Source organism: Hemicordylus capensis, chromosome 3, assembly GCF_027244095.1.
Source record: "Hemicordylus capensis ecotype Gifberg chromosome 3, rHemCap1.1.pri, whole genome shotgun sequence".
Classification (NCBI taxonomy): Eukaryota; Metazoa; Chordata; class Lepidosauria; order Squamata; family Cordylidae; genus Hemicordylus; species Hemicordylus capensis.
The window spans coordinates 290,528,693-290,543,759 of record NC_069659.1 but is presented as its reverse complement, the minus strand read 5'-3'; the positions used below and the strand labels follow the sequence as shown (position 1 = coordinate 290,543,759).

The window sequence follows — 15,067 nt, the reverse complement described above, 5'->3', positions numbered from 1 at the left end:
TAATGATGGCGGTCTGCACAGAACTGACAGGAAGACGCCCAACCGTTGAATATAACAGACTCAGAGGGCACGTGTAGACGGTTGGGCGTAGTGAGGAGCTACTTAGTCGACCTGCGAGGTGCCTGCACAGGTGCAGAACCTATTTCCTTATTAATTCAACGGATCACTTCCAGATCAATAGTTACAGGTAAGCAACCTGTTTTGTGGCTGCATTATTGGAAGGCAGGATGGGTTTTTCCACCTTCAGGCACCCTTAGGAGTATTAGCACACCCTGCTGGGAGCCCTGTGCTATACTGCTTCATCCCCAGAAGTGGGTTGGTAATCGTATTGTGCTCCAGCTGAAACTTATAAACTCCATGACAGCCCCACATAGAGTACATTGCATATTTGTCATGTCAGTGTCTAAATGCCACTGAAGAAAGTTGATAGCACTGGTTTCAGTTTCCAGTTCTATTAACTGTTGGGTAATTTCATGAAAATTGTGCCCTCTCTCTCTCACAGCTTTCTGTAGTTAAGCATAATTTTATCTTTCTAATCATGAAATATTTCCCTAGCTATTCTGAAGTGATAAAATAGCTTATACATGTTTATATTTTTGTTTCTTTCAGGTCCTCATATTTGATCCATCCCATGAGAGCACAGCAGAATTGCTTAGTGTGGCTGAAGTGTTCCTTAGTAACCACATACCGCTGAGGTAATGCTGTGGTTTTTGCATGGGACTTTTAAAAAGTTAACTTTTATCCTTGAGGCTGAGTAATGTTCATAACTACTTATTTTCCTTTTAACGTAGTGATTCTCTTTATTTAGCAGGGGGAGAGTAACTGGCCCTATCCACCCCCACCACAGTACATCCAGTGCCTGTTGCTGGTATCTATCTTGTGTTTCTTTTTAGATTGTGAGCCCTTTGAGGACAGGGATCCATCTTATTTATTTATTATTTCTCTGTGTAAACTGCCCTGAGCCATTTTTGGAAGAGCGGTATAGAAATCGAATGAATGAATGAATAAAATCTCATCCTTTCCCAGCCATGCAAGAGAAGGGAATATATAATACACATAGAGTGATGAAGCCTTTCTAGATATGATGATAAGCAGACCCTATATGGATGTCCTATTTTGCAGCAAAGGAGATCTGGGGATATGGAATTAGGATTCATAGGCAAGTTAGAGTGTGTATAGTTTGCATTCATATGTAGACCTGCTAGTAGGGGCTCTTTCTGTCACTGAGGACTGGTATAGACATAACCCCTTGGGACTGTCCTCCTTTATTGTGTGTGAATTATCTCATCCCGCCCCCAACTTGAATCATGGCCTTTTGTTTCTACATGACTGTTGATCATGGTTTATTTTCACTAGGGTTTGATGTTGGTTTCAAATTATGATTGCCATTAACTATAGGTTATGTCATTGTAGATATGATAGTTAACTTTGGTTTGGGTGTTGTGGGAATTTGCTCATGAGAGGGGAGAGGTTGTGGGGAAGAGGATGTGATCCTGCAGCAATTCCCCATTCTCTTGCCCATATTTAGAGATGAACAACCTTATATCTAGGTTGGCCCCCAAGAAATGTTCAGTGCCATCTGACCATGTTCATGAGCCCAAAAATTCCCACTGTCAGTGGTTGTGCTTTGAATATTTGATTAAAATGTTAATCCACATGACTGGTTGTTGTTGTTTTTAAATAGGATTGGTTTAGTGTTTGTAGTTAATGACTCTGAAGATGTTGATGGTTTACAAGATGCTGGGGTCGCCCTTCTTCGAGCATACAACTATGTTGCACAAGAAGTAGATAACAATTTTGCCTTCCAGATACTTATATCTGTAAGTAAACCTTTGTACATGCAGTGCAGCAATATCTGAGAGTCAGATTTACTGGGCTTGATTAGAGGAATCCACGTTCTCTGTGCAATCCGCTTTTATGCTGTAGCCATGAAAAGAAGCACTCAGTTTGCCTCTTCAAATTATTTGGGTTAATGATACTGGTAACAAACCTGTTTTTGTTTGTATGTGGGCAGCTGTTGTGAGTTCCCTGCTTTTCTGTTGCGGGGCCCAGAAGGATAAACTTTCCTGCCAAAGGCACTTTGCTCCCATGCCTTTCTTCTTCAGAATAGGCTATAGAGTGCTAAGGGCATGCATGCCTTTTGTGCCATTCCTGAAGGAAATGTGGGAGGTGAAGTGGGGAATTATTTGATCTCTGTGGAGGTGCCCTAGCTTTCTGTTTCCTGTCTTTCTTTTCCTCATTGGCCCAGCTTACACAATTGATAAACCATGGTTTTATCAAACAGGAATGCAAACCCAGCCTGCATGCTTGCCGCCCTCTTTCCTTCTTACCTTGCACACCACCAGACACCTGGCTTGTTAAATTATGGCTCTGTTATGTTTGTTAAAACATGGCTTGTGGTTTGTAAGCCAGAGGTAAACCACAATTCCTGACTTCACTTGAGCTGTGGAGCCACAGTTCAGGATCGCAATGTCACAAAATGGAGCTGAGGAGGTAAGCAAACGTGAAGGAGGGAGCATGCAAGTTCAGCTTGCATTTCTCACTGAACAAACTGTGGATTGTTCGGTTGTGTGAATGGACTATCTTCCAAATATAATTATAGCAATATGGGGAAGAGCAATGTATAAATTTGTGCTTGGGACTAGTCCCTACTTCAGTCTCCACCCTCCTGCCTCCATGCTTACTTTCTTCTCTATTTTGCTTTACCTGTGTAATAGAATGCCTCCTTTCCTTTTTGTCCTGTGGGCATACAAACTTATGAACATTGCTAACCAGAGCAGGCTCTTAAAAAATTAATCTTCCTGTATGTATGTATTGCATTATAAACAATTAAGTATTCATTGTAGGCATCAGCTTTGCACATATATTCTGCCTAAGTGTTGACATACAGTTCTGGTTGTATTATGTATATAGCAATATAGAGAATAAAATTAACAAAATAAACAGGCCATTCCCCAGAGGTGCTTTGGCCATTTTAGTTGGGGATGGAATGAAGGGATTAAGATAAAAACTTCCTGGAAGAGGTAGGTTTTCCTGGAAGAGGTAGGTTTTGAGTGGCACCTTGCTGATGTTCTGGAAGAGTGTTCTTATGAGCAGGGGCAGTAAAGGAGCATGGGAAAGTGACTGATATATTAATGATCAAGTAGGAATAAGAGGTCATGTTTTTAATTGGTTTTCCTCCCCAATTTCACAGATATATAGCAAAGTAAATGCAGGGGGAAAACTGACAGTAGAACATGTGGTTAGTGTTCTTGAGAAACAGTATCCTTATGTAGAAGTAAACAGCATCCTAGGAGTCGATTCTGCCTATGATCAAAATAGGAAGGTAAGAAATTCATGTGTACAGATTATGCACTTTCACTCCTCATGATTTTATTTTTGCCTTCTGTAATTAGATTTCTGCCAAACTACTGTGTGCATAGCAGCCAGACAGGATACGTTCTTGCATCATTTTTGTAGTAATAATACTTTGTAGTCTATTTTGTAACCCATAATATTTTGTAGCCCTGTAATGCTATCTGCTGTATTTCTCTGGTCTTCATCCCTTAAAATTTTTGGAGGCAGAACTATTTCCCAAATACTATATAGTTTAGAGATCTGGGGAATGGGGAACATTACAGATTTGAAGAATCTCCATAATAAATATAAGGCTACAGACTCACCTCCTGACTAACAAAACACATGTGTAAAGAACGTCACTAGGGCCCGCATAGCAATTCTCCTGGTCTCTCTACTTGTGCACTGTTGCACAAGCTGATGAAATGTCCCACTCTGCCGATGCCCCAGAAGTGCTCTGGAAGAGAGGAAGTGTTATGGAAGAGACTTGATGAGATGGAAGAACATTGGTTGTTTTTTGCTCTTTTCTGGAGCAACTTGAGAAGCGTGGCTGGGAACAGCTGTGTCAAGTCTGATGTTGGCATATTCCTTGTTCCAAAAGGCGTTAATTCTATGAGGGGGGTCTAAGCTTTGGCAAGGAATGACTGTTAATTCTATGAGGGGTTCTAACCGGCAAACCAGTTGTCCCAGTGGAACGAGCTCGGAATGTTGGGATTGTTCTGAGCACATTTTGGATGCCTGTTTTTTCTCTTGCTGACTGGTTTTGGCACTGGCTTCTGATTGGCTTGCGATCTCCTTGCTTCTTGGTTGGCTTGTTATCATACAAATCAACTTGATTTGTATCATACAACTTACAATAACAAGCCAAACAAGAAGCAAGGAGATCGCAAGTCAATCAAAAGCCAGTGCCAAAACCAGTCAGTAAGGGGAAAACAGGCATACAAAATGGTGCTCAGAATACTCCAAATGTTCTGACTCGGAATGGGGTCATTCCGTTCCGAGATCAAAACAGGCCCTTCATTTGAAGGCCATCCTGTTTCAGGCTTGAAACACCCCAAACAGCATGTTTAGAGTCGGAACGTTTTGAGCTCTAAACATTCTACACATCCCTAATCTCTTATTTAGGGAACATTTCAGTAGATTAAGGCATGAGGGCAATAGCGACTTGGAGTAAATAATTGTGCCTGTTTATTCTATGTGTTTCAGGAAGGACATGGTTACTACGAGCAGACAGGTGTGGGCCCCTTACCTATTGTACTTTTTAATGGGATGCCCTTTCAAAAAGAGCAGCTGGATCCTGATGAACTGGAAACTGTGACAATGCATAAAATCTTGGAAACCACCAGTTTCTTCCAAAGGGCTGTATACTTGGTAAATTACATTGCTTGTAAACTAGGATTTTTAAATCCTGGGGACTTTTCAATGCTTTATGATAAGAGCCAAAATCCAAAGAATGGTGCACCTAATTCTTTTAATTGTTCTATTCTGTGAATGTCTTTTCATTGTTTATTTTTATATTGTAACTTGGATTATTACACCACCTAGATATATATATATATCTATATCAGGCTGTATATAAATATGATAAAGAAAATACAGTCATCCCTCGCTAACCACAAGGGTTCCATTCTGGCAAAAACCCACGGTTGGCAAATTTGCGGTTGGTAGCGTTAAAGTATGTGGGAAATGGGGTTAGGGGAACCACAATAGCAAAAACACCAAAAGAAAGGGGGGGGAATGCTTTAAAAACGGGGAAAATCCCTTAATATTGCCAAGAGTCACCAAGAGGAATGAGCAGATTGAACCTCCAAACTCCCCCAAATCACTAACTACTTGCCCCCAACACTTAAAAACCTTGTCAACTGCTGATACTTGGGTCGTGGTTGGTGAGACTGGACACAATTTCCCAATTACGGATACTTAAAACTGCGGTTGGCGAGGGATGACTGTAATTCTGTACTTCAAAAAGGACTTCAAAATTGCTTTTCTTGGAACTGCATTCTCTGATGCTACGTAGCAAACCATGTTTGAAACTACAGGGGGTTTCACAAGCACAGGAGCTTGCTGTTCCAAGAAATAAGTCAAAATCCCAAGGACTACACAGACCAGTGCTTTGGATCTCAGTGTTTTATGCTAATGTGTCTTGATTTTTTTTAAAGCTGGTATTGTGAAGAGAATAACTTGTTTCTCAAACTGATTTTGATTTTCAAGTGGATTCAAAAACATTGGATAACATCTTCCCAGACTAAGTTCCTTTGAAAATAATAGGACAGGTTGCTCATGACTAACAAGTTACTCATGACTAATTTCCTCATTGATTTTAAAGGTGTTTAGTTATGACTAATTTAGTTTGGATGCTGTGCATTGTTTTTAAGAGCAATGAGATTTTTGATCTTGTTTTTCAGGGTGAACTGTCAAATGATCAAGATGTGGTAGAATATATAATGAGCCAGCCTAATGTTGTTCCAAGAATCAACTCTCGGATTTTGATGTCTGACAGAGAGTACCTAGATCTAACTGCAACTAGTAAGGCACATTTATTGATGAAACAATACAAAAGGCTACTTGTTAATAGACATTAGAAAAAGTTTGGACATCTTCAGGAATTGTTGAAAGACTAATAGGGGTTTTCTACTTTGCATGGGTGGCTTTCTATTCTTCCTGACCTCTAGTTCCTGTTTGCTGATCTTACAATTTTTGATATGGTTTCCCTTTTTTCCTTGTCTTCTGCTCAACCCATAGGAACATAGGAAGCGGCCTTATGCCAAGTCAGACCATTGATCCATCTAGCTCAGTATTGTCTACGCCAACTGGCAGCGGCTTCTCCAGGGTTGCAGGCAGGAGTCTCTCTCAGTCCTATCTTGAAGGTGCCAAGGAGGGAACTTGGAACCTTCTGCATGCAAGCATATAGTTGCTCTTCCCAGAGCAGCCCCACCCCCCAAGGAGAATATCTTATAGCACTCACATGTAGTTTCCCATTCAAATGCAAACCAGGGCAGACCCTACTTAGCCAAGGGGACAATTCATGTTTGCTTCCACAAGACCAACTCTGTCCATGCCCAAATATTCTGAACTCTGCAAGAACATGAATTTTTGGATTTGGACGGATTAAGTGGTACAAAGACTAGGTAGTCTTTTCAGTAATATCTTCTGAGCAAACAATGTTTGTGTCCCTGATGCAAAGAGTAGATACCTTTTGTACAGAATATGTGTATTTTATTTACACATGGATCTGCCATGCAAGTGTGGAACCTGGCATCTCATGTGGAATTTGTCATCCTCAATCTTACTTTCTTGTGAGTTTCAGTTGTAAATAGGTCTTTGACAACTCTCTACTCTTTTATATCTTTTGCAGACCTGAAAATGCTTGCAAATTTCTGTATTTCTTTACTACTTTATTTTGCTTTATGTTGTTGTATGTAGATCTTCCTCTTCAACCTTTCCTTGACTTACATCTTGGACTAGTCTCTCACTTCTTAGAATGTATCCTAGAACATATTAGTTTCTTCCCATTAAAAAAGTTAAGTCGGCGATAAGACAGCTTGAAAGCATGTGGGAGAGGTCTCAGAGAGGTGGGGGGTATGACTGAACATATGTGCTGAGTTCCAGTTAGAAGCTTCCACATGTGCACTGATGCTTTTCAGGCTCCATGTTCCTATGGCAGCCCCTTGTACACACAAGAGTGGCTCCCAGCCACTCTTCTACACTGTAGTAGAATAGTATTACAGAAGCTGCTACTGAGACATTAAACAAAAATGCAATACAGGGAGCTGCACCGAGAAGAGGAACTCAGAAGAGCCCCCATGTGCTCATGGAAGCACTTTTGGCATACATGATGGGGCCTTTTGGAGCTCAGCTGTATTTGCTTTTCCCCCTTTCCTTTTCTTTTCTTGGAGGGTGTATATGCCAATAGTCATAGACAGAAGTATGTGAAATCAAACCTTAAAATACTGTGTGTGTGTGTGTGTGTGTGTGTGTGTGTGTGTGTGTGAGAGAGAGAGAGAGAGAGAGAGAGAGAGAGAGAGAGCGCGCGCGCGAGAGAGAGAGCGCTTTAATGCCATAGCTGATAATGCTTTCCTGTTTTTATAAAAATAATTGGGTATAAGAGGTTGTTGTGTTTAAATTTTGTTTGCAGATAATTTCTATGTGGATGATTTTGCTAGATTTACATTCATGGATTCCAGAGACAAGACAGCTGCTATTGCCAACAGCATGACTTACTTGACAAAGAAAGGTAGAGATGACAGAACTAGACTATTTTTGTATATCAAATCTAATGGGAGTGAATGTTTACTATACTACTTTGTACCTAGGGATCCTTTGTGTTGCAAAGCATAGTGTGACATTTTGTTAGTTTGAGTGATGCCATATTACTGTCTCTTCTCTGTGCTCATTTCAGTCTTTTACCCTGTATATCGTTCTTGGCATGCAACTAATTCCAAGTTATTTGGCTTATTGTGTACAGCATAATAAGGCATTATACATTTAGCATATCACTCAATTTTGTTTTGAAAAGTCGAATAGAAGTAAATCTCATGGAAACTGGACAGAGGCATGAGCCAATGTGTTATTCACATGAAAGGTATTCATTTACGTAGCTTCCAGGTAACATCAGCTTTCTTGCTATCTTTTGCATTCCACTTATAGGCCTGGTCTTACATGTGCAGTAGAATGAAATGGTAGGCTTGAGCTTATAGAGTTGACTGTACTAATTTAGTCTGTAACAGTGTGATCTGGATCGAGATCTGTTGAGATCCATAAGAAGTGGGTTCTGCGCCTGCGCAGGGACCATGCGGTAGCTATGCCAAAGCTTGTCAAGGTGTCCTGACCACACCCCCACGCCCCATGCATTCTATTTAAAGGCGGGCAGGACATGCATTCCTCAGTTCTTCTCTGACCGCCTTTGCGTTTAGACCTTCGGTTTGCTGCTAGTTGGGAAGTTCCTCATAGTTTCTTCATGAGTTTTTACGTGAGCTTATACGATTATCTGACTTGGACTGGCTGACGGACTGCGCTCTCTTTTGACCTGGACCGGCTGACGTGTTTTTCTCCTTCGCTTTTGACCTCGGAACGACTGACGGACTACGCTGGAAATTAACTCGGACTGCCTGACTACCCTCTCGTTTTTTTGTGATGGCTGAAGAAAAGAAATCCTTTAAGAGGTGTGAGCGCTATAAAGCCAAACTCACCTCTAAGGATTTACACAATCTGTGCCTTCTCTGCTTGAGCAAACAACATAATGTTGCCACATGTAAGATCTGCTTATCGTTTTCCAAGCAGACTCGGAAAAACAGGGTGCTCCACCTTCGCGCAGCAATCTATGATGACAAGCTGAGCCCTTCAACGCTGGGCATGCTGGGCCCCTTGGTATCGAGGTTGAAGACTCCTCCGAGATCTTCCTCGACTCCGCCTTCAACTTCAACTTCCCTTAAGTAAAAAACACAACCGAGGTTGAGCTCCAGCCCAGAGTATTCTTCAAGAGGCGGCTTGAAAAAGTCCGAGAAACGGGCCTGGACATCGACCGTGGCCTCCTCTTCAGCATTGGATAAGGACGGCACCATGAAAAAGCCTGAGAAGCAGTCCTCAATGTCAGCCATGACCACGTCTTTGACATCGAGCTCAACACCATTGGGGAAGTCCCCATCGATGTCAATGCCTACAGCCGAGTCGACCCCAACACGTCAAATAATAGACCATTTGTCGACCTCATCATCGAAGCAGCTTCCTGCCACTGAATCGATGTCGACACGCAAGGAAAGGGCTCATTCATTGACATTGAAGCCGCCTCCACATCAAGGGACTATGAGCGGTTCGTTGACATTGACGCCAGAGAAGCGCCATGGCTCGGATCGCCCAACACCAAGTGAGAAGCCTCAACGACTCATTGACCTGACGGTAGAATGCACTCCTTCCCTGTCAGACATGCAGTTAACCACTCCAGTCGCCCTCCCGGCTCCTGTGGGTACCGAGCTTTCAAAGTAGACCAGGATGCCGACGAACCTGCCTTCAACATCCACCGTCACTTTATCGAGGGCCCGTTCTTTGTCACCGGCTCAAACACCGTCTTCCACACCTTCAACACCGATGGTAAATGGCCGATCTCTTTCCATTCTACATACCCCGGTGATCTCCATTTCCAGGCAAGTTTCTCCTCGATGTCGACCGCCACCTCCATCCTTCGACATCGAGGATGGTGACAATGCTGATGCTACATCAACTCTTGTTCCAGGGGAGATGGACGCACTCCTGAAGTTGCTCGACTCACCCTCGAGCACCCCATCGACGTCGACGTTTTTGGGTTTTCTCCCGTCGGAAACAGGACGACGGACAGTATGTCCTGCATTGTCAGCCGCCCACCTGCAGAACACTCTTGCATGGCACACATGTAACTTCACCCACGCGGCATCAGCACAGCCACCGGGCTCTTCTCCACTGTTAACAGCCTGCATTAGTGAATCCAACAGAACATGGGAGCCGGTGTCCCAACGCCCACCTGCACCAGTACCCATTACACCACATCTGCAAGGTGTCTCTGTTGCTACCCAGACCTTTTCTGCGTCTCTGCAACACCAAGCATACCAGACTGAATCTGCCACAACACTTTTGGTGGCCACCCAAAACTCAAACACCAACACAAGGCGCAATGGCGGGGACTCAGACTACAGTTCCCCCTTCACCGTCTGCCTACCGCTCTGACCACTATGGTTCATCCAACTTTGAGTCAGACCAAGAGGAGAAGGAGGAAGTTGTTGTGGAGCCTCCAACAGATGTCACCCCTACTACTTACGTATCACCTAACGAGGAACTCAAGGCATACCATAAACATATCCGGGTCATGGCTGCAGCACTAGGTTTGGAGCTCCGCTCAGAGTTAGCAACCATAGATGATCCAGTCTATAATTTCATATTTAAGAAGACCCAAACAACGGCTCTGGTGGCTTTGCTGATGTTTCCAGTTATTACACGAGCGTCCAAGTGCACCTGGGAGGTTCTCCACACTTCCACTCCAACGTCAAGGCGCCTCAAGAGCCTGTACCGCGTCCAAGTCAAGGAGAATGCCTATCTTCTTAAACATCCTGCACCAAACAGTCTGGTGATTGACTGCGCTTCCACATTGAAGGCAGGGAAACGTTACACAGTACCGCCGGATAAAGAGAGTCGTAAGCTAGACCTCATAGGGAGAAAAGTGTATTCAATCTCGTGCCTCTCAATCAAGGTGGCTAACTACTCTGCCTGTACAGCAAAGTATAGCCATAGCATCTGGGAAGCACTTCTTTATTACCTGGCATGGACAAAAGACTTTCGCACCACAGTGAAACTATTTGTGACCTGTGCGTGTTCCTCCAAGGGCACCTGCATCTCACGCCAACACTTATCCAGGTGGTTAGTGGAGCTCATATGCCTGGCATACAAGCTGCAAAACAAGTCTCGACTGGAAGCCATCAAGGCCCATTCCACCAGGGCACACGCTTCCTTGGCTGCACACCTCTCCAGAGTGATCTTTACAGACCTCTGCAAGGCAGCAACCTGGTCCTCTGAGGCCCACTTTGTAAAGCATTATGCCATAGACACATGCTCTGCAGCAGAGGCTACCTTTGGGAGGAGTGTATTTAAGCGGGTGTTGCCCTAACTACTACTGCACCCTCCTCCATTTGGAGCTTGCTAAACACCCACTTCTTATGGATCTCGACGGATCTTGATCCAGATAAACAGATTGCTCACCTGTAACTGATGATCTGGTAGAGATCCGTCGACATCGACAAGACCCTCCCTCCCTCCCCCTCTGCAGTAGTGTGGTTCTCTGGCTGTATGTTTAGGTGTGCAGCCCTCGTCACTGTGGTGTCACTCTGCTCACTCATCACTGTTTCAAGAAAAAACTCAGTCTTACCTGGGTGATCGTCCTCCTCAGTGGTCATCCAAGAACTGAGGAATGCGTGTCCTGCCCACCTTTAAATAGCACGCACAGGGCGTGGAGGCATGGTCAAGACACCTCGACAAGCTTCGACATAGCTACCGCATGGTACCTGCGCAGGCGCAGAACCCAGAAAGCGCAGAATTCAGCCTATAACAGTGTGATATCTTTTGAATGATAACCACCCCCACATAAGCAAAAGCACTTCCATGTAAGCAAACTGGTACAGCAGGGACAGAGGTTCTTGAACAGCCCCCCTCCCAGCTGTCTAATTTTGACTTGCAAAGAGTGCTTTTCTACCACCTGCTGCAAGTATTAAGTAAATGCAGCCATAGTCTTTCTGTTCATGGGGTAACATTAGTTTTGTGGTCCCCCTAGTTTAACTCACACTTCTCACTTCATTCTCTCAGCTTACTCAGGCATAGGGGTATGTAGGCATTAAGTTTTCTGAATATAAAATAATTTTGTTAATTGCTTTTGAAAATTGCCTGAGTACAGCTGATGGCAGTTGGTAACTATTATTGAGAATGGCAAAGTATTACAGCTGCTGCTGATACAGAAAACCATGTCGTATGTATGGCAGAGTCTTCTGGTCTGTGCATAATACAGACTACTATCTACATAGTACAGACTACTATGTACAGACTACTATGTACTGTACTACTCATAGTACATGCTCTTCCATCCAGAGGGATTGGACAGAAGGAGCAGAAGGTGGACTCAGGGCTGGTTGATGGTTAAGATGCTGGCCCACAGAAGCAGCCTAGTTGCTGACATGCTAAGTTTACTGGTCTTAGAGTTGTTGATGGTAGGATGTTCACTTGATCAATAAGCAGGTGAATCGCCTGCTCTCTTGACTATTGTTGCCTGTACCAGAGATTCCCTGATGTTGTACTCAACAACTACCACAATCCCCAGCCAAAGGCCATTACAGCTGGGGATTAGGGATGTGCACGGAACCGGTTCTGAGGTGGACTCTGAACAAATCAGCAGCACTTACTCACCAACAACTGAGTACCACCAAACACCTGGCTGAGTTGGAATCGCGTTCCTTGACAGCTGTGATCTCTCTGAGGAGGTGCGCCTAGCTTTGCTCCACTAATCTTCAGGGCAACATGAATGAAAAAACTGAGGGCCTACCTTTCGATGGTAAGGGCCTCTTCAGGATACTGACTCCACTATGGAGCGGATGAAAAAAATCAAAGTTTTCTGAAAAAACTTTTACCACCTCAACATCAACCTCTTCCTACGGCTCCAAATATTGTTCTTATGCAAGACAGAAGCCCGCTTTCAGGCAGCAGGAGCACCATGACTTCAGGAAGCAATATAATCCTTATCATAAGTACACTTAACAGGGCGAAGGGAAATCTAATCAGTCCCAACATACGAAGCAGGTGGAGCCTCAAAAGCATCTTTGAGGTTCAGGTCCACCCACTGTCACCACTACACTCCTCTCCCTTCCTGCTACCAGGGGCATTAACATCTTGGCATGCGAAGGACAACACCAACCTTGCAAACCTTGTACTCATATCAGCATCCAGTATCAAGCTGGCATGCCATGCCTCTCTCCCATGGCACCACATAACATCGGACTGTTGTGTCCTGAAGATAGTAATTGTATGGATATGCCATAGAATTCAAGACAACCCTGAAGTTTTCAGAGATGCAGTTCTCTCAACCCTCCCAAGCGTTACTAGAAGAAGTGAAGAACCTGTTAGCAAGGAGGGCTATCACCCCAGTGCAGTTCCAGGTGGGAGGGTTTTTACTCCCAATGCTTTCTGATCCTGAAGAGAGATGGCGGGAATTGACCCATCATGGATCTATGCCACCTCAACAAGTTTGTCCTTGTGTGAAAATTCTGTATGATAGCGTTACAAGCTATCTTCTTTGTCAGGAGAACTGGTTTGTGACACTGGATCTCAAAGACGCATATTTCCACATTGGCATCAGGACACAATACAGAAAATATCTGAGATTCTCGATAGGAAGTCAAGTGTATCAGTACACAGTCTTACCCTTTGGGCTGTCTACCCCCCCCCACACCGCCAAGGTATTTACTAAATGTATGGCTGCAGTGGTGATCTACATAAGAACTCAGGGCATAACAGTCTATCCATATTTGGACGACTGGCTCCTGATTTCCAGAGACAGAGAAGAGTTACATTCTTAGACAAAGCGAGTTTTATCTCTCCTCCCAAGACTTGGGGATCCAAGTCAATTGGGAAAAGTCCAAACTGGACCCGGTTCGTGTTATCAACTACATTGGAGCAGTCCTGGACACAGAGACCAGGAAGGCTTACTTACCTCGAACGCTTCCAGTGCATCAGGGGGACCTGGTTCTCGATTTCTAACAACATCTCTCTCAACTGGCCCAACACATTCAAAGACTCCTGGGACTCATGGCATCCTGCAACACAGAGGTGCAGTATGCCTTCTTGGAAATGTGCAAGTTACAACTTTGGTTTCTGTCGGTCTTCCACCCAAATATAGACAGCCAACACCTGCATCTAATGATCTTGGATCAGATTCTACGCTAAGTTACCTGGTGATCAATGGGCACGAATCTACTGGAAAGGGTCCCCTTTCAGATGCTAGTTCCCTCTGTCTTAGTTGACAATGTGTGCTTCTCTGCTGGGCTGGGGGCCCCACTGCAGAGAGCATCAGATTCAGGGCAATGGACCCCTCAACAGGCTCAGTTTCATATCAATTTCCTGGGTTTGCTGGCTGTCTTCAAAGCTGTGAAAGTTTCCTGCCTCTTCTGCAGGGAAACGTTATACATGTACAATTAGACAATACCACTGCCCTAGCTTACATCAACTGTCAGGGAGGGACAGTGTCTCAAACACTGTGTGCACTCAGCCTACAACTATGGCATTGGTGCATTGGACATCAGGTCTACCCGATAGCCATCCACATAAAGGGACTGGACAATGTCCTAGTGGACAACCTAAATAGAGTTTTCCCACATCAATAACAGTATGAATGGGAAATCAAAACAAATTATATTACTTCTCTCTTCATAAGTTGGATAAAACCAACCATAGATCTCTTTGCCATCTCAAGGAACACAAAGTGCACTTGTGACCCAGAGCGGTTCACAACCCTCTATCACTGGAGGACGCCTTCCAATTAGATTCGCAGCAGGAGATCCCGTATATGTTTCCTCCGTGACTACTGATCAGCCAAATGGTTGTCCACCTTCAGACTGCTCCTACATCATGTGTCTTGGTGACTCTATGGTGGCCAAGGCAACCATGGTTTCCACAGGTACTCAAACTGTCAAGGAACCAGTACCACAGACTGCTACAAGAGTTAGATCTCCTGGCACTGGACAACGGCAACGTCCTGCATCCAGAAGTTCTTACTCGCTGCTTGACAGCATGGCGAATCGGTTTTTGAGTAAGATCCTACTTAACCAATGGAAGTCTTTCACTAGACGTAATTATTTTGGCAAATGGCTCAGATTCAGATCTTATGCAAGGTTGCATGGTTTTTTGCCTAAGCAGGCTACAATCAGAGATGTGCTCCTCTACTTGACTTATCTAAACTCAAACTAAAGTCACATGGGTTGGCTAATGTATCTTTGAAAGTGCATCTAGCAGCACTCTCTTCAAAACATCCTAGCTATTATGGAAAGACTCCTTTTTCACACCCAGATAGTAAGGCTTTCCTAAAAGGCCTCATGAACTTATATCTGCCCATTTGCACTCCTGTAGAACTGTGGGGCATATCCTTGGTCTTTTCAACTTTAATCAAAACCCCATTTGAACCAATGAGTTCTACATCCATCAAACTAGTGATGTTGAAAACTGGTCTCCT

The 15,067-nt window shown here is 44.0% G+C and overlaps 1 protein-coding gene across 4 annotated transcripts in view; it reads left to right on the top strand.

Moving 5' to 3' along the window:
* UGGT1 (UDP-glucose glycoprotein glucosyltransferase 1) overlaps positions 1-15,067 on the top strand; it is a 118,853-nt gene that overhangs the window by 50,499 nt on the left and 53,287 nt on the right. For all 4 annotated transcript variants that reach the window (XM_053308613.1, XM_053308614.1, XM_053308612.1 and 1 more), the window contains exons 15-20: positions 610-695; positions 1,685-1,820; positions 3,194-3,325; positions 4,543-4,707; positions 5,742-5,862; positions 7,472-7,570. In XM_053308613.1, the coding sequence (XP_053164588.1) occupies positions 610-695; positions 1,685-1,820; positions 3,194-3,325; positions 4,543-4,707; positions 5,742-5,862; positions 7,472-7,570 (739 nt within the window). The remainder of the gene's footprint in view (positions 1-609; positions 696-1,684; positions 1,821-3,193; positions 3,326-4,542; positions 4,708-5,741; positions 5,863-7,471; positions 7,571-15,067) is intronic.